The sequence below is a fragment of the Taurulus bubalis genome (genome assembly GCF_910589615.1).
Source record: "Taurulus bubalis genome assembly, chromosome: 3".
NCBI classification, from domain to species: Eukaryota; Metazoa; Chordata; class Actinopteri; order Perciformes; family Cottidae; genus Taurulus; species Taurulus bubalis.
In genome coordinates this window covers 18,764,691-18,784,971 of record NC_136591.1, presented here as the reverse complement: position 1 = coordinate 18,784,971, position 20,281 = coordinate 18,764,691, and the positions used below count along the sequence as shown (strand labels likewise).

At 42.7% G+C, this 20,281-nt stretch overlaps 2 protein-coding genes across 3 annotated transcripts in view; both read left to right on the top strand.

Annotated features, from left to right (window-relative positions):
- The window catches only part of LOC306733731 (connector enhancer of kinase suppressor of ras 3-like), a 32,105-nt gene extending 28,726 nt beyond the window's left edge, over positions 1–3,379 (top strand). For both annotated transcript variants that reach the window (XM_079215020.1, XM_079215019.1), the window contains 3 exons: positions 90–274; positions 531–611; positions 1,393–3,379. In XM_079215020.1, coding sequence (XP_079071146.1) covers positions 90–274; positions 531–611; positions 1,393–1,703 — 577 coding nt within the window. In that variant the 3' untranslated portion in view covers positions 1,704–3,379. The remainder of the gene's footprint in view (positions 1–89; positions 275–530; positions 612–1,392) is intronic.
- Positions 3,380–15,373: 11,994 nt separating this feature from the next.
- On the top strand, positions 15,374–18,751 carry naa20 (N-alpha-acetyltransferase 20, NatB catalytic subunit). The gene is made up of 6 exons (XM_079215024.1): positions 15,374–15,476; positions 15,843–15,867; positions 15,982–16,072; positions 17,009–17,144; positions 17,325–17,470; positions 18,518–18,751. Exons 1-6 carry the CDS (start codon positions 15,424–15,426, stop codon positions 18,601–18,603), a joined length of 537 nt encoding a protein of 178 aa, XP_079071150.1. The 5' UTR covers positions 15,374–15,423; the 3' UTR covers positions 18,604–18,751.
- Positions 18,752–20,281: the final 1,530 nt, after the last annotated feature.

Below are 20,281 nucleotides of genomic sequence, written 5' to 3'. Positions count from 1 at the left end.
GATTATTCAGTCTTGTTAAAACCATTAACTCGAGGAGTGTAGTTTACAAACCTCGTCTTCCTCTTCCTTCCTGCTGTCCTTCTCTGAAGAGACGGAAACAAGAACGCGTCTCCGGCTATGAAGCGGAGGCCCAAGTCTCCGAACTCGTGTCTGGACGCGGACGTGCGCCGACGCTTCACTTTCATTGACGACAACAGGACGCACGCCAGCCCCGCCCCGCCTGAACTCAACCAGCCAATCCCTGTGTGCCTCAGACAGCGCTCGTCTACACGCTGTGAGCACACACACACACACACACACACACACACACACACACACACACACACACACAGACCCTCATTAACATAACATTCTCAGACAATGACACGTTTGACGCCTTTAACCTTGAAATGGTTAGAAGGAGACAATACGATGTCTGATTAATAGGAGCAGTAAAGATACATCATGGGAAGAAAAAATCCCACCAACAGAAGATGAAATATTTTTTCATTTTGCATACATATTCACACTAGTTGTTGTTGTGTTGGCAGGTAAACCTCGACCTGTCTCAATGCCGGTGGAGTCGTTCTCAGGTGACCCGTCCTCCAGGCCCGGCGCTCAGGGAAGGAAAGGTGAGCTCCGCCCGCCTCCGTAATCTCACCGCTATCGGTAACGCGCCACCTGTCTGCCTCGTTAACGGCCTAGGACAAACGGGACGGGCCGCGTGCTTTGAATTTCTCCCCGGTCGATTATTAACGCGACTCGGCAGCACTTCACCTTCAGGAACCGACCGCGCGGATCTGAGTGTGTGTTTGTCCGTTTGACTAAGATATCAGGCGCCTAATGGAAGTCAGTTAAAGAGAGACGCATTAGCAGCTTTTCCACCGTGTCACACTGAGTCATTTACACATGACTTCAGCTTTAAAACACTTCTCAATGTCGGTCCTCTTCTCATGCATTTCTTTATTCAGTACATGATCTTAGTCACATGATCTTCAAACAAATGGATACAGTGTTACTGGAATCAAGAAAATCCTTTTTAAACAAAAGAAATGAAAAGAATCTCACCCGACTTTACAACTTTTCACCTGACTCTGGTTCCTTGTTTCTGAGTCAAATCTAAAGGTGTTATAGTTTTGTGTTATAGCGAAAGGAGCCCAAAAGCATCATTGAATTCATGACTTTCCTTTTTAAACTCAATTGTGGACAGTTGTGGGACTTTACAGTTGTGATGTTTTATTCGTGAGGTTGTATGAAGTACTTCTCGTGCTCTGGAAGGTAAAAGTAAAACACAGACTGGAGAAGAACCTCATACAAGCTCACTTCTAAACCCCTGAACGACCCCCTTAACTAAAGTGAGACGGATAGAACGGTTTGAACTCTTATGACCTCGTTGTTGACTTCCTGCTCCAGACCTCCTGCACAGATACCTGAGCAACGAGGGGATCAGCACCATCACGGAGGAGGAGCCTTGCTTCCCTCTGCCGTACCGAGGACACCCGTCTGTTCGCGGCGTCGACCACATCCGGGGCAGCCAGTGCTTCATCAGCGCCAACCTGCACAGCAGCGCCACCATCCCGTACCAGGAAGCGGCGGTGTCCAAGAAGTCCTCCACTTCCTCCTCCTCTTCCTCCGTCGCCATTTCTCCTCCGATGGCCGCGACCAAACCGTCGACGTCGCTGCTGGGCGGCTGGCTGGCTCGTCTCAGGCTGCTCAGCCACTGACGAGGTCTCAAAGGTCCTGGTGGGTGAGACCTGGTGGCCCCTCTGGCTCCTCTGGCTCCTGCAGGAGGCCTTGTGTCCTCAGGAGGTCTTCAGGAAAACAGGTTTTATGACGTTTGCGTGTTCAGGTTCAGTTTTGTAAATCTAGTCTTTTTGCTGGCCTCCAGTGGTTTAACATCTGCAACGTGTCTCAGTGAGGTCCAGGTGTCCTTCAGGACCCCGTGACGTCACCGTCTGGTGAGGTCACGGCCCAGCCACACCCACCAGCGATGCTGATCAGTACGTTATATGTTCCTGGCCTCCTCAGAATGAACACTGCTGACTGGTGAGTTTAGAAGATGAATGGACGATTACATTGATCAGCTGGAGCCGCTGACTCCAGTTTATGAATTGGGATCTAGTTGAGGGGACAGTTAATCAGAGCTGGAAATTCCTACCAATTCAAAGAGGACTGAAGCGACCGCCTGAGTGTGAAGCACTGAGACGTTTCTCAAGACGAACGATCTGATACAAAACTCCATTTCAAGCCTTAAAGTCACTCGAGAAGAAGCGACTTCCATCAGCCTTCAGCTGAAGTATGATATCTCTTAATTCACCGTGGCCTGAGAGACATGTTCAGATATCTACACCAGATCTTGATTTGAACCGGTTTGTAGTGGACGTGAAAACTGGGATTCAGTTAACGAAAACACCATTTTAATTTTGCCTTTTTTTAATGCTGGAATCTGCCTTTCAGTTACAAAGTGTGGCCCTGCTGAGCTTCCATACAGGATGTCAAACACAAAATTCAGCTCGTGTGTGGAAACAGAAAATACTTATAGTTCCTTTTGTTTTGGGCCTTTTCACCCCTCCAAAAAACATACCTCATCGCTTCTCTTCGTGGCGACCGGAATCTGCTGAAGATGAAGCTGGTTTTTGGTTTTCAACAGTTTTCAACAGCTTCTTTTTTTTATCGCCTTTCAGAAAAGAATGAATAAGCAGAATTAGAATAGATATTACGAGGTTCTCCGGTCTGACGGGTACAGGTGGAGTAATCACACGTCAGCGTGTTTCTAGTTTAAAAATGGCTGAAGCATTTCTCAACATCGAGTCTGTTCCTTTCGTCTCTTTGTCTGTAAATACGTTTCACAGATTGTTTTATTTTGTGTATAAATACAAGAGCTCTGCATTGTTACTAACTATTTCTGAAACTTCACAAAAGTCTTGTTCTAGCAGTGATAACGTGATTAAAGCAACAAAATGCTTCAACAGTCAAAGGAAGGATTAATGAAAATTTACCAGCAGGGTTTGTTTTACTACTTAAGGCCTTTACACACTCAGCAAAACTATAATAATTATATTCTTTATTAATTACATCTGTGTTTACCTTGCAGGGTCAACATGGCTGCTATGAAACCGTCATGTAAAAACTGTGTTAAAGTGTTTTCATCTCTCGGCAGCAGCTCAAGAGAAAATATCTTTTATTCTTTTTGGTTTGAGAGTGATCATCTGCAGTTTTACAACCAGAGGAGCTCCTTATTAATTTTCCATCTTTTCCTTTTGTAAAGAGGGTTTCTGCTTCATGTGATATGACAACACATTATAGAGATATGAAAAGCCTGTACAAAAGATTATCAGAGTGTACGGTAGTTAAAATATTATCACATGTTTTTTATAAATAAATAGTTTGATTTACAAACACTAAACCCTGTTATTATTATTATTATTTTATATATATATATATATATATATATATATATATATATATATATATATATATATATATATATATGTCACCATGTCGGTTTCCTGACTGCACGGGGTCCCGTTCACTTGCTTTCAGTTGGGTCTCATGATGGCAGAAGTGAATCATGGGAAATGTAGGAAACGTCAACATGCCGTCATCCTGTAGTTACCACGTGTGCCTCCGTCTGTCGTCTCACTTTAGGTGAAAACACATCACGTAATGTTTTTTGTCCTTCTGCATTTCGACATTTGTGGACAATCCCGATTGAGTCATTTTGTCAAACTACAAAACTACAAACTACAAAAACGACACACACACACACACTCACTCACACACACACTCACTCACACACAAGGAGTCTGAGTTTAACTACATTCTTCATTCTTCGCCTCTGGGTATTTTTGTGTCAAATACAATGAAAAAGTGCAATTTATTTTGAAAGAGTTCATCTATCGTACAGAAATGTAGACGAGACTCATTCACGCATTAAAAATGACACGTTTGATCCATTTGTCTTGTTTTTGTGTTACAGGTGGAAATTAAAATAAACCTTTATTTTGAAATGTGCTAGACCATTATTTTGAAATGTGCCACAGTAAGTCAACTGTTGTGGGTTTTTTTGCTACTTTTTTGGATTTCAAGTCCTTCTAATAAGTACCTCACCACCATGATGTAGATCTTTTAATGAACTGTTTTAGGCTGATGGTGCCACCTAGTGGACAATGTCGACTACAAATCACTTCTGTCAATAACTTGTGTATTTTATTGATCAGACTAACATGAATTATTCTCCTGCAGACCTGCACTGGAATGTGAACTTACCAATGACCTCAATCATTGAACTCAAGGTAAAATATCCATCATGAAGTGCACTTTACCGCCATCCCTGCGGAATATTTGAAAAAAGGAAGTCTGGTACAAAGATACTGAACAAAGAACTATCCAAACAAACAGCGGCGGCAGAAACATTTGTATTTCCTCAACATCAAAGTGGACACTTGTGTGCAGGGAGTCTGAGAGAAGTTTGTGAAAAAGGTGTCAAACAGGAAGGCCGTGCGGTCACATGATGCATGAGTGTGACGTCAACTCTGTGGTCTGTTTGTGTATATGTTCTCACGGCAGCTCCCTCTTCCTCAGCTGAGCTGTCGGCTTCAAAGACGCCACACGGCCGGACGTCCAGCTGCGGCGGGTGAGTCCTCCTCTCAGGGTCTTCAGAGCAGATGTCAAAGGTCACTGGACAGTAGTAGAGTGTGGTCATCCAGAGTATTGCTTCTGCAAAGAAATGTTGACTTTTAGAATGTATTTATATGTACATCATTTTGTTCTCAATCTGTGGTCTATAATTCTCCATTTAAGAGGCATAAATATATGTAAATAATATTTATAGTGCTCTACTATATTTACTGTGCTCTACATTCCCGAACCACAGTTCCCATGATCCTTTGGGGGCTGTGAACAGGAAGTATAACGTAGTCATGGATTCGATGTGGTACTGTGGAGTGTATATATCCTATATTTGTTTACATTTTGGCAAACTTGCACCGTTTAAAAGAATGCCAAATTAGCTTGTAGCACTTCCTGTTTGCGAGGTACTCGAGAACGTAAAGGCGACCATCACTGGAACACTTTGATCCTGATAAAATCCTAAAAACGTGGAAATTCTCAGGCGAGCTCTGCATTTATAGTGTTTGATCTGTGCAACATTATGAATGTCTGACTGGCACCATTAAAGATCTGCTGAATTATCTATTAGTTTCTATTTGATGCACTCAGTAGATTACTTTTAAACTGAAGGAAACTTAAAAAACGTTGAGGCCTAAGTCTCTTCCTCTCTGTTCCCCCGGGGGCCCGACGGCAGCCCATGAGTCGACGGGGGGGTCTTGGTCCGGGATCTGGGCGTGGCCGACTGTCAGTGCTGGCTCCACCGCAGGAAGGAGGGCCGCAGCTTCCTGGGAGGCAAATGGATGAGATACTGGTTTGTCCTGAAGAAGAGCTCTCTGTACTGGCACACCAACAAGATGGTGAGTCCCAGCAGCACTGGAGGGCATATGGCAGGTAATTAATGCCCATGGAGTCCACACACTTCTGACTCTGGAACATGAAGTAACCTGAGATTTTATATGTGTACGAATACGACAGGACTGGATTCCGGCACTTAAAACTGTATTTAATGTTTTTATCACCTTTTTTATAATTTTTTTTGTGTGTTATCTTCTACATTGTGCTAAAAATAAGAAACTAAGAAACCCTATCCGAATTTCTAAATTGAAATAAAGTGCTCATGCCTGAGCATTAACATCACAAGAGATATGCAAAACCTTTACAAAGAAAACTTTTCTTCTCTACTTGAGAAAGTTAAATTGGATCTTAAAAAATGGAAAACAATTCACTTATCCTTAGCAGGGAAAGTAAATTGCATAAAGTTGAATGTGCTCCCCAAATGTCTTTACCTGTTTCAATGCCTTCCACTCTACCTTCCTAAGTCTTATTTTAAATGTATTGACAAAGCTTTCACCTCATTTATATGGAATGGCAAGAACCCTAGAATACGTATGGAGCTCCTACAAAAGCCTAAACTACAGGAAGGGCTTGCTCTTCCTAATCTTTGCTACTACTATTGGGCAACAAATGTCCAAAAAATTACCTATTGGCTTCATGCTCCAGATACGAACTGGTGTCACTATGAAGCTAGATCCTGCAGTTGAACATCTCTTACATCTCTGGTCACCTCCAGTCTTCCAGTTTCTATATCACATTTTACAAATAACCCAATCGTCATTAACACCCTCAACATATGGTTTCAATTTAGACGGAACTTTGGTTTTAAATATCTTCTTAACATAAGCCCTATATGCAATAACCACCTCTTCCACCCAGCTAGATTGGATGCTGCATTCTCTCTCTGGCGAAGAAAAGGCATCGCCAGATTTAAGGATATGTACATAAACGGGGTATTTGCCAGCTTTGAGGATTTATCACACACATTTAATCTTCCTTGGTCCAGTTTATTTAGATATTTCCAAGTCCACCACTTCCTGAAGTGTCAAGACCCCAACTTTCCAAATATCTCTTCAGTGGCAGGCTTAGATGATATGCTCGAACTTCCATCCGACTCAAAGCGGCTAATTTGAAGAATACGTGACCGTATATCATCTCTTAAAAACGTGACCTTAGCGAAGATAAAGGCGGACTGGGAAGGTGAACTAGGGGCTGACATAGAAGAAGACATGTGGAACTGTGCTCTACAAAGAGTGGGAGACCTAGGCGAGCCAATCGCCGGCAGCATAGACTAGCTCTAGGGACGTGGAACGTCACCTCGCTAGCGGGGAAAGAGCCGGAGCTGGTGGAGGAGGTGGAGCGGTACCAGCTAGATATAGTTGGGCTCACCTCCACGCACAGCATGGGCTCTGGAACCAAGCTCCTGAAGAAGGGTTGGACTTTGTCCTTTTCTGGAGTTGCCCAGGGTGAGAGGCACGGGCGGGAGTGGGGATACTCACGAGCCCCCGGCTGAGCGCCGCTATGTTGGAGTTTTCCCCGGAGAACGAGAGGGTTGCCTCCCTGCGCCTACGGGTTGCAGGGAGTAAAGCTCTGACTGTTGTTTGTGCTTATGCACCGAACAGCAGTTCGGAGTATCCGGCCTTCTTGGAGTCGGTGGGAGGGGTCCTGGAAAGGGCGCCGCCTGCCGACTCCATAGTTCTCCTGAAAGACTTCAACGCTCACGTGGGCAATGACAGAGAAACCTGGCGGGGCGTGATTGGGAGGAACGGCTTGCCCGATCTGAACCCGAATGGTGTTTTGTTGTTGGACTTCTGTGCTAGCCACAGTTTGTCCATAACGAACACCATGTTCGAGCATAAGGTGGCTCATAAGTGTACCTGGTACCAGAACACCTTAGGCCGGAGATCAATGATCGACTTTGTAGTCGTATCATCTGATCTGCGGCCGTATGTCTTGGACACTCGGGTGAAGAGAGGAGCAGAGCTGTCAACTGATCACCACCTAGTGGTGAGTTGGATCAGATGGCGGGGGAGTCGGCTAGAAAGACCTGGCAAGCCCAAACGTGTAGTGAGGGTGAACTGGGAACGTCTGGCGGAGGATCCTGTCCGGGAGGTCTTCAACTCCCACCTCCGGAAGAACTTCTCACAAATCCAGAGGGAGGCTGGGGACATGGAACCCGAGTGGACCATGTTCAAAGCCTCTATTGTGGACGCGGCTGCTCGGAGCTGTGGCCGGAAGGTCATCGGTGCCTGTCGTGGCGGCAACCCGAGAACCCGGTGGTGGACACCGGGGGTGAGGGAAGCCGTCAAACTGAAGAAGGAGGCCTTTCGGGCCTGGCTGGCCCAGGGGTCTCCTGAAGCAGCTGACGGGTACCGGCAGGCCAGAAGGGCTGCAGCTGCGATGGTCGCGGATGCTAAAACTCGGGCATGGGAGGAGTTCGGGGAGGCCATGGAGAAGGACTTTCGGTTGGCCTCAAGGAAGTTCTGCTGGCAAACCATCCGACGGCTCAGGAAGGGAAAGCAGGGCCTACCCCAGGCTGTTCTCAGCAGGGGGGGGGGGACTGCTGACCCGGACTGGGGACATCGTCGGGCGGTGGAAAGAGCACTTTGAGGAACTCCTAAAGTTCCTGCTCAGCCTCCCGGGAAAAGCTTATGCCAGGGTGCTGGAAAGGAGGCTCCGACCGCTTGTCGAACCTCAGATTCAAGACGAGCAGTGCGGATTCCGTCCCGGTCGTGGAACAGTGGACCAGCTCTTTACCCTTGCAAGACTACTAGAGGGGTCCTGGGAGTTTGCCCAACCAGTCTACATGTGCTTTGTGGACTTGGAGAAGGCTTTCGACCGGGTCCCTCGGGGGTTTTTGTGGGGGGTGCTGCGGGAGTATGGGGTGCCGGACCCGTTGGCACGGGCTATCCGGTCTTTGTACGCCTGCAGTAGGAGCTGTGTTCGTATCCTCGGTAATAAGTCAGACACGTTCCCAGTGGGTGTTGGCCTCCGCCAGGGCTGCCCCTTTATCACCGATCCTGTTCGTGACCTTCATGGACAGGATATCTAGGCGCAGCCAGGGGACGAAGATGATCCGGTTCGGGAGTCTCGGGATCGCCTCTCTGCTGTTCGCGGATGATGTGGTCCTGTTTGCCTCCTCGGACTGTGACCTCCAGCATTCACTGGGGCGTTTTGCAGCCGAGTGTGAAGCGGCAGGGATGAGAGTTAGCGCCTCCAAATCTGAGGCCATGGTGCTCTGCCGGAAACCGGTGGATTGCTCCCTCCAGGTGGGGACAAACTGCCTACCCCAAGCGAAGGAGTTCAAGTATCTCGGGGTCTTGTTCACGAGTGAGGGTAAGGTGGAGCGGGAGATCGACAGACGGATCGGTGCGGCTGCAGCAATAAAACAGGCGCTGTACCGGTCCGTCCTGGTGAAGAGGGAGCTGAGCCGGAAGGCGAAGCTCTCCATTTACTGGTCGGTCTATGTTCCAATCCTCACCTATGGTCACGAACTTTGGGTCGTGACCGAAAGAACGAGATCTCGAATACAAGCGGCCGAAATGAGCTTCCTCCGCAGGGTGGCCGGGCTCACCCTTAGAGATAGGTTAAGGAGCTTGGACATCAGGAGGGAGCTTGGAGTCAAGTCGCTGCTCCTTCGTGTTGAAAGGAGTCAGCTGAGGTGGTTCGGGCATCTAGTCAGGATGCCTCCTGGACGCCTCCCATTAGAGGTTTTCCAGGCACGTCCAACTGGTAGGAGACCCCGGGGAAGACCGAGGACACGCTGGAGGGATTATATCTCCCGGCTGGCCTTGGAACGCCTCGGGATCCCCCAGAATGAACTGGAAAGTGTTGCGGGTGAGAGGGAAGCCTGGGTCGGCCTGCTGAACCTGCTGCCACCGCGACCCGACCCCGGATAAGCGGCTCATAATGGATGGATGGATGGATGCCTGCAGATAAACAAAGCAAAACTGAACTGATCAACAAATGTTTTTGGAAATGCATTTTGTGCAAATAAATCAACAAACATTGTTTCTTGTGGTTTTGGGGCTCTTTTTAGATATAATCCGGTCCTTTTGGGTTTTCCATGTGTCCCGTGTCTCCTGTTGGTCTCTGTTACGTGTGTGTTTGTGCGTGCCGTGGGCGTGGCTTACAGCACCTGGGCTCATCTCCACACCTGCACATCATCTTCAGCACCTGTCATCTCATCAAGTCCTTCCTGTTAAATACCCCTGGCTTCCATCTCTCCAGTTGCCAGATTATTTCACCATTTCAATGAGTATGTTGACTCTGGGCCTCTTTTAGTCCTCAACGATTTAGACTACTCTTATGCTTTACATTGTTTTTGACTGTTACTAACTCCTGTTCCCTGTGCCCAGGATTCCGTGCCTGCATTCCTGCCCAGCCGCCCCGTCACTTCACCGCTCAACATGCATTCAACTCCTGCTATACCCAAATCACCTGTGTTTAGTAAATAAAGTCCATTCCGTCACCCTACCTTGACGTCCCTGTGTCTGCGCTTGGGCCCAGCCAAAGCCGAACCCTAACAATATAACTATTAATATTAATGTATCTTTATACAAAATGTCTAAAAAGACAAACTCTTCCATTAAGTGTCGACTCTCAATTTCGACGATCAATTCGATAATGTCTACGTAATATTATATGACGTCTTAATGGGCATAGCAGAGGTCCCCCTGAACAAGACTGCAGTGGAATATCTATGTACAAGTCTATGGAACTGTTTTTATAGCTGTTTGAATATTGTGAAATTATGAATATCATTATGAAATTTAAGCTGTCTTTGAATTAAATTTTCTCCAAAACTGTACAGTAATATTTGGAGGTCATGCACATGGACATAGCAGAGGTCCCTCTGAACAAGACTGTAGTGGAATATCGATATACAAACCTTAAGATCTGTTTTTATAGCTGTTTGAATATTGTGAAATTATGAATATCATTATGAAATTTAGGCAGACTTTGAATTCACTTTTCTCAAAAACTGCACAGTAATATTTGGAGGCCATGCACATGGGCATAGCAGAGGTCCCCCTGAACAAGACTGCAGTGGAATATCTATGTAGAAGTCTATGGAACTGTTTTTATAGCTGTTTGAATATTGTGACATTGAGCTGGCCCCCGTACCGTAACACCTTGAATAGAGGTGCATTTAGAATTGCAACTGCGGCTCACTCGGCGGATGTGGGCTCACTTGACCGCAGTTCTCCAGAGGTGTGAAGTCTGGCGACCGTCCTCGAGTGATGTCACTTGAGTCGCAAAACGACAAGCTTGAAAGTGATAAAACAATCTGGAGGTGTGGAGTTGGAAAGAAGTGAGACCTCTGAACGGAGACGGATAGCTGGCTAGTTAGCTGGCTAGTTAGCTTGTCCTTCTCCGGAGACGGATAGCTGGCTAGTTAGCTTGTCCCTCTCTGGAGACGGATAGCTGGCTAGTTAGCTGGCTAGTTAGCTTGCCCTTCTCCGGAAATGGTGCTTGCCAACTAGCCAGCTCTCCGCTATTTTACTAGCTTCCTTGTTAATTCCACCATGCTTTAATGCTACACTGGTTACAGAAAATGAGCCGAACAAAGTTGCTTCCCTACGCTGTGACTAGTGTGTGGATGAGGAATTGGTTTGTTAAATTTCCTCGTAACGTTCCCACTTTACCGCAAAACCCGAAGTTATCCCTCCAATGCGGTCGCATTGGCAACAGTACAAATACAAATGTCTGCCTCTCTGACCGTACTGCTAAATTCATTAGAACGGCAGTGTCTGTTCTGCTTCTCTTCTATTCTTTGACTGCTTCTAGCTTAACACACCTGGATCTCCTGACTGAACTGCTGCTGGTTGAGATGCACTGTGGGTAATGTAGTCACAGGGTTTTCACAAGGAAGAAAAATGTGTGGATATGAACCGACAATAGCTCCGGTTCTGCTGCATTGATTTTGATTATTATTCTTCTTTTTTATTATTATTGTTCATCGTGAGTCCAACAGAGTGACATCATCACGTTGATGGAGTTCTCCTTTACGTTACGGACCTCCTCCTCTCGTTGCAGAGAAGCCACATGATGAGATGGAGTTCCTCTACAACCACCTGAGGGCAGCCAGCTTGTCTCTGATTGGACGGTCCAGTAGGCGGGACTTCAGAGCGTCGTTCATCAAACGATGTCAGAACGACAAAGTCAACGACAAGCTTCACCTGCTGCGCATCCTCAGCAGCACACTGAAAGTAAAGCACTTTTATTGAAGTACTAAAGTAGTACACAGTGTAGAAATACTTAATACTGTTTCAAGTCAAACTCATGCAAAATGTTCTCCAAGTGAAAGTACAAAAAGTATCGGCATCAAAATATACTTGCAGTACTAAAAGTTAGTTACTATGCATAATAATATATCATATTACCACTGGTGTTATTATTTAATTGATTCCCCCAAAGGTATCAATTAAATAATAAAAATAGAAACAAGTAAGTAATGATAGTGGTGGAAGAAAATATTTAGATCCTTAACATAGTGAGGAACGTCTAAAAATACTACATAACAAGTAAATTAGAAGTACATAAAAGTCCAGAATTCGAAAGGGTACTTCAGTAAAAGTACCAAAGTATTATCAGCAAAATGTACTTAATGTATCAAAGGTAAAAGTACTCTTTACGCAGAAAGTGTTCTATTATTAGATTGTATTATATTCCGTTTTTATAATAAATGCATATAAGAACATTTTACTGTTGTAATGCCAATTGTGTATACTTTGTATAATACTTTATTTTTATATAGCGCTTTTCTGAATACTCAAAGACGCTTGTATCCCACCAGGAGTAGATTAGCAGGACAGTACTTCCTCATATCTTATTAACGTTTCTTTTAATGTAGAAAGTAACTATAACGCACTAAAAGTGCAGTAAAAAGTAAAACATTGACCTTTTGAGATGTAGAGTAGAAGTAGAAAGTAACAGGAAATGGAAATAGTAGTTTAGAACTGAGGGGAGGATCAATAATAGTTTGTCCTGCAGGCCAAAGAGTCGGAGCTGCTGGTGCTCGATCAGGTCCTGACCGACCCGGGTCTCGTGGCGCCGGCCTACAGGCAGTGGAGACTCTCCAACTTCGTCCTGCTGCAGGAGGTCGCTCAGCGCCAGCAGGCAGCGAGGTGGAGATGACACGTGACCACTCGCAGAATCCAACACACGAGCCCACGTGACAAGCGCCTCAACGTTGCGGTTCGTTTGACATCTCACCAAAGCGTTTTCCCAATAAAGTCCAGCAGCTCGTGTCGATTTCCAGTTTTTTGTTTTTAAGCTTTAGAGGAAACAATTTGGTTTAACTATAAGCAACAAAACTAGTTCGCTGGACTCACGAATCTGGAACGACTTAAAAAAAACACACTTTTTAAGAATTTATTTATCTTCAATTGGGAATTCTTAATTTTTGTATTCATATATTGCTTTGTAATCTGTCTGGTTCGTTCAGTTTTTCAGTTTAAAACCCAAAACGTTGTTTTTTTATTTTAAAAACAAAATGTAAAAATGGGAAAACGTTCGAGATTCGATGTTGAAACATAAAAACCAAAGAAGGAACGATACACGGATTCTTTGTCATTATATCAATTCTACTTTTATTTATTATGTTTCTGTCTTTGTTAAGGAATTTGTAACTTGTTTTTGAGAAGTTCTATTAATAAAGTTATTCTTGTTTGAGAATCAAGTTTGATTTCTTTCCAGATGAAAGTGGTGGAGAGTAACTAAGTACATTAATTCAGTACAATGTTGACCTTCCTGTATTTAACATTTCATGCTACTTTATACTTCCACTAAAATTATAATACATTATAAATAATATATATTGTAAATTAATTTAATTGAATTATCTGACAAATGTAGTTACTTTCCAGATTCAGATTATTAATACAAAATATAAATAAAATATTAAATTATGACCCAGCAGTAAATACAATTATTAAAATCCACAGCAGCTGATCTGCAGAGAAACGTGGTCCTCCTTTAAATTAAATAAATACTTCAATGTTTGACAACTTTCTTTATAATAATATAATTAAAATAGAATAAATGAATAATAAAATAAAACCACACACTAAAAACTCGTTCTTATTCTGAAGATGTTTTGAGAGCCACATGGTTTGTTTGTATATTTATTTAAAGTCAAATTCAAAGTACATTTACTCAGCGTTTGTACTTTGAGGTAGTTGTACGTGAGTATTTTGTTTTAATGGCACTATAAGTCGACTCTACTGTGTTTGTGTCTTTGGTTGCAGTACACAGTTATTTGACAGTGTATTAAAGCACTATACTAAGTAAAAAAATGACACATAATATACTTTTGTAAAATTCAAAATTCAGTGGTGAAAAGTATTGTACTCTCAAGTACAGCTTTGAGGTATTTGTACTTTACTTGAGAATTTCCGTTTTCTACATTATACTTGCACTCCAATACATGTATTTATCAGATTAATAATCCAAAATATAATCTAATACATTATGATGTATCAGCATAGATTAAGACTACACTTCCCCAGCAGGTAATGTAGTTCAAATGAACCCCGCTGCACTTTGGGTAATGAAGTATTTTGGCCAGCAGATGGCGCCACAGAGCTATTTTATGAAATCCCGGGCCCAGGCAAAGATTGCCTATTGTGTGACAGATGAATTACTCTGGAATAAATGAGTCGGCAGTTTGAGGGAAAGATTTACCAGTATCTCACAGATTAATTTCAATTTATTTAAGTAGATATCATGTAAATATCCAATGTTCTTTAATATTATGTTTCACACTGATCATACACACACAATAATGCTGTAATATACAGGTACCTTAAACAAAGAAACAAATGTCATTTTTAGGCATGTATTCTTACCGTCGGTCATTTGTTCCAAATAACTCTCAGCTTGAACAACCTCTGTTCGCATTAACACATGCTAAAAATCTCCCCGTTCACGACAAAAATCAGTGGCTTGCTGCAGCCTCAAAAGCTTTCAGAGACATGAAATGCGCCTCACAGACTCCACCCACTCTCTGAAGGAGGCAAGAGTTAACCCTCTCCTCAAGAAACCCACTCTCTAGAGAGTGGGTTTCTTTTCCTCCTCCCTTCCCTTTCTTTCCTAAACTCTGGAGCGAGCTATCTTTAACCAAGTGTCCTCCTTTCTCCACCAGAACAACCTTCTGGACCCTCATCAGTCTGGATTCAAGGCAGGCCACTCTCCAGCAGCTCCATCCGGCCCCGGCAGGTGTACATGTAGAACCGCCACTGATCCAGGACACGGTAAAACCTCACACCCCAGTTTGTTCGCTCCGCTCGGCTTCTGCCAATCGCCTTGTAGCTCCGTCACTGCGAGCTAAACACTCAACGCAGTCACGACTGTTTGCTGTCCCGGCTCCTCAATGGTGGAATGAGCTCCCAATTGACATAAGGACAGCAGCAAGTCTCTACATCTTTCGTCGCAAACTAAAAACACATATTTTTCGACTACACCTTGATTAAGGAAGGTAGCACCATAGTAGCACTTTAGTAGCACTTAAATGGTACTTAGTTATAGCACTTTGTAGTTTAACTTAATTGAAGAAATTCTACTTTCTTGATTCTTGTTGTTCTGAGTTTGTACTCATGGTTGAATTGCACTTATTGTAAGTCGCTTTGGATAAAAGCATCAGCTAAATGAAATGTAATGTGTTGCTTTTATTTTGCCAACCTTCATTGATATAAACGGGGTGGGCAAAACAATGGCAAAACATGCTAGTAGTCTGCAATACAATCCAACAGCACCACAAAAACTACCATACATTTGAATGAAGCTGCTCTGAAACTGTTTTAAAACATAAAAAAACGAAACATTCACTGTTTTATCAGACTCTGTTGATTGTAACTATGTGCCTCGTGTTATTTTACTACTGTAGTAGTACCTCCCCTCCGCCAGGGGGCGCTACACCTTTCTAAATTACCTTTTAAAATGAGCCTATGTGCCTCTTCCTCTGCGAGGTGAAAGGACGCGGAGCAGCAAGCCGACATGACAACATTAAGGCCGTTTACCTGCGATGATTTATTTAAATTCAACAATATGTGAGTGCGCTTTCGTCCGGTTTTACCACACCGATTGTGTTTGCTGTGCAGCCGTCTCGTGTTTGTGTTTGCGCACCATGTGTTTGGTGCACACAACATTTCTGTGCCAAACTCCCTTTAAAAAAAGCGATAATTTAGTTGTCCCGTTGTTATCAGCCAAACGATACTTGTCAATGCACAACTTTACAAACCGTAAAACTCCTTAGTGTCCTCTGGACTAATCGGCTCACATTTAATCCGTCAACCAACTCTCCTTTCAGTAAATAATAAGGTTCTCGTTATTGCCTCTAAACATCGAACAAATAAATAACAGTTCACTCTTAAGGGTTAAATTAACTGTTTGTTCGTCTGTGTTTGGTTCAACAGCAACCTGGACCCTCTGACAGAAACTGTATCCTTCCTTTTTACAGATGAATACGTCAGCTCATGGTTGTCTTTAATATAAATTACACACTTATTAATATGTATCAGTCGTTCGTAGTTTCCGTTGACCTTTGACCTCCAGTATGGGATCCCGTTTTACCTCCAGTACCTGGCTCACTGGCCGGAGTACTTCATCGTTGCTGAGGCTCCTGGTGGGGAACTGATGGGCTACAGTAAGTTTATTAAAAATATCTATATTTTATTGTTTGGATAGATTTTTACAAGTTTGTTTTTAAAAAAAAAGAAATGTTTTCATCACGGGGAAGCTGCTGCGTTAATACATCATTTAATTTTGCTGCACATTAATGTGAAACGTTACCTGTTGGTGGGACGTCTTTGTCTGTACACGTGCTGCTTATTAGCGCCCTTTCTATTTTATTTCATCACAATAACAGATCATAAAAGCCTTATCTCTTCCAGCTCTTATAAGAACAATATATATAATTAATTTTAATAAACTAACAATTATATATAATGAACTATTACATGTATAGATATAAATATATTACATGTATTTATTTATATGTAATATTTATTCATATTTATTTATTTATATGTAATATGTATTTATATAGATTTATTTATGTAAATGCATGTATTTATTTATATATTTATTTAAAATAATACCATAATTTATTTGTTTATATGTAATATTTATTTTTTATTTATATAAATATATGTATTTATATAGATTTATTATTTAAAATAATACCATAATTCATTTATACTTAATATAATATTTATACTTAATATATTTTTATTTTATATTATGTTAAATATTAACATTATTTATATGTAATATGTATTTATATTTATTATTTTAAATAATACCATCATTTGACTTGTCGTAAGGTTTTAAAGAAAACATGAATCTCGTTCATTCTTGTTACACAAAATCAGGCCAAAGATAAGAAACTGTCAGTCTACATGTATAGTGACAATTATTTATATATATATATATATATATATATATATATATATATATATATATATATATATATATATATATATATATATATATATATATATAATAATATCACAGAGCAGCAACAGGTTTCAGTAAAACAAGTCTCAAGTGGAGCTCGTTGGACTCGGTGCTTGTCTTGCAGTCATGGGGAAGGCGGAGGGATCTGTGGCGCGGGAGGAGTGGCACGGTCACGTCACCGCGCTGTCGGTGGCCCCGGAGTTCAGGAGGCTCGGCCTCGCGGCCAAGCTCATGGAGATGCTGGAGGAGATCTCAGAGAGGTTTGTGCACGCAGTTTGGTCCTGGTCCTCTAGACCTCAGTTTAGCCCTGGTCCTCTATATACCTCACATAACTATTAATACGTATTGCTCATGACTTATGAACACATAATGGGGCTCAATGTGTAGCTACCCTGTGTTTTGATGCTTTTACTCTGAAAATCCCCCCTGCTGTCTTGTAGGAAGGGCGGATTCTTCGTGGATCTCTTTGTGCGCGTCTCCAACCAGGTGGCGGTGAACATGTACAAGCGTCTGGGCTACAGCGTCTACCGGACAGTGATCGAGTATTACTCTGCCAGCAACGGAGAGCCCGACGAAGACGCCTACGGTGAGTCGGCCGGACCGGACATTTAAAAGTAGCAACATATGTTTAGATTAATTTCCTTCCTGGTTTCAGTTGAAGGTACAAATATTTTTGATTAAAAAGTCGACCACTGTGGTGCGTTCAGGTGCTTTAAAAACAACCAAAAGTGTTTAAAGGGCCAGCTCACTCAACGTTTAGTGGCATCAGTCCCTTCAGGTGGTTTGATGTTTTACCTGGGCCCTGTTTCTCGTCCCAGGCTTACTGAGTTAGCGGGCTAATTTTCAGGATAAGATGACGTAGGTCTGGCTTTTCGGTTTCTCGAAGCAAGTTTAGATAAATCACCATAGCAACACATCCAAAAATGTAAACCTGCTCCCGGACAGGCTTACTGAAATTCACTGGATAAGCTGGCCACTCCCACGGACAAAAAAAGCAACTCCCTTCCTCATTGATGAAGGAGCGATATTAGTTATATTAGTTTTATAGGGAGAGAGTTCTTCAAGATCGCCAAGATCCCTTCTCCGATCATGAGGACTTCCTGTACGCGGCGCTATAGATTCTGCTGACGAGAATCATTTATTTACGAGAGCTTCTCGAGCCGCGGACATTGATCACCGACTAATTTAATCTGGATAATAGGACATTTGCTCGACTTCGTTGAGCCAGGTACGAGAAATAGGGCCCTGATACAATGGAGGTGAATGGAGTTAAGTTTGTGCTCAAAGCGACTCGAAACCAGCATGTTGGTCCAGGTTTGTTTCTCTGGATAATCAATAAAACGAACATTTTAATTTGAACTGCGACTAAAGAAACATCGTTCCGCAAAAGACCGTTTTTTATTTTCAAAACTTTGAATTTAAAGTTTCAGAAGAAAATTCTCAAAACGTGGACAAATTAAACGAACAAATTCCTTATCTTTTTTTGTATTCTGATGAACTGACCCACATTAAATTACTTAATTAAAAAGCCTCTTGTGGTTCATGACGGCCACCAGAAGGGGGTGCTGTTGCTCCAGATGGAGGAGATCCTGTTGAGAAACCTGATTGTGTGTGTTGTGTCTCCTGGTTGCAGACATGAGGAAAGCTTTGTCTCGAGACACGGAGAAGAAGTCCATTGTCCCGCTGCCGCATCCCGTCAGACCGGAGGACATTGAATAACAATAGCAGTGGCTCCCACTTTTCACTTTGTACATTGTCAAACTGTGACACACCAGTTTTTCGTCAGAGCCACGCTGTACACTATATTTCTATTCATTCTATTCTAATGCTTTAGTGGTGCAATTTCAGTCAATAAAATGATCAAGAACAACAACTTATGCTTGGACTGTTTTTATTATATACTGTTTTTAATAATTTTATATATATATATATACCGTTCAAAAGTTTGGGGTCACAAATTTCCTTATTTTTCAAAGAAAAGCACAGTTTTTTTTTTTTTCAATGAAGATAATATTAAATTAATCAGAAATACACTATACATTGTTAATGTGATTAATGACTATTCTAGGTGGAAACGTCTGGTCTTTAATGAAGTATCTACATAGGTGTATAGAGGCCCATTTCCAGCAACTATCACTCCAGTGTTCTAATGGTACATTGTGTTTGCTAATCGCATAGAAGACTAATGGATGATTAGAAAACCCTTAAACCCTTGTGCAATTACGTTAGCACAGCTGAAAACAGTTATACTGGTGAGAGAAGCTATAAAACTGGCCTTCCTTTGAGCTAGTTGAGTATCTGGAGCATCACATTTGTGGGTCCGATTACACTCCCAAAGTGGCCAGAAAAAGAGAACTTTCATGTGAAACTCGCCAGTCTGTTCTTCATCTTACAAATGAAAGCTATTCCATGCGAGAAATTGCGATTAAATTGAAAATGTCCTACAACGGTGTGTTCTATTCCCTTCAGAGAACAGCACAAACGGGCTCTAACCAGATTAGAAAGAGAAGTGGGAGGCCCGGGTGCACAACTCGGCAAGAAGACAAGTATATTAGAGTCTCTAGTTTGAGAAATAGACTCCTCACAGGTCCTTAACTGGCAGCTTCTTTGTAATGGTACCCGCAAAACACCAGTATCACGTCTACAGTGACAAGGCGACTCCAGGATGCTGGCCTTCTAGGCAGAGTGGCAAAGAAAAGCCAGAGACTGGCCAATAAAAATATTTTTTTGGATATTGATATGGGCAGAAGAACACAGACATTGGACAGAGGAAGATTGGAACAAAGTGTTATGGACAGACAAATCTAAGTTTGAGGTGTTTGGATCACACAGAAGAACATTTGTGAGACGCAGAACAGGTGAAAAGATGCTGGAAGAGTGCCTGATGCCATCTGTCAAGCATGGTGGAGGTACTGTGATGGTCTGGGGGCTCCTTTGGTGCTGGTAAAGTGGGAGATTTGTACAAGACAAAAGGGATTTTAAATAAGGAAGGCTATCACTCCATTTTGCAACGCCATGCCATACCCTGTGGACAGCGCTTGATTGGAGCCAATTTCCTCCTACAACAGGACAATGACCCAAAGCACACGTCCAAATTATGCAAGAACTATTTCGGGAAGAAGCAGGCAGCTGGCATGCTGTCTGCAATGGAGTGGCCAACACAGTCACCAGATCTCAACCCCATTGAGCCGTTGTGGGAGCAGCTTGACCGTATGGTAGGCAAGAAGTGCCCATCAAGCCAATCCAACTTGTGGGAGGTGCTTCAGGAAGCGTGGGGTGAAAAGACAAGTACTAAAAGCAAGTCAATAAACAGAATAATAACAATTAAAAAATAAGGAATAAATCTATTAAAAATCTATAAAACGAGAACATAATAAAACAGTTTTAGCAGAACTAG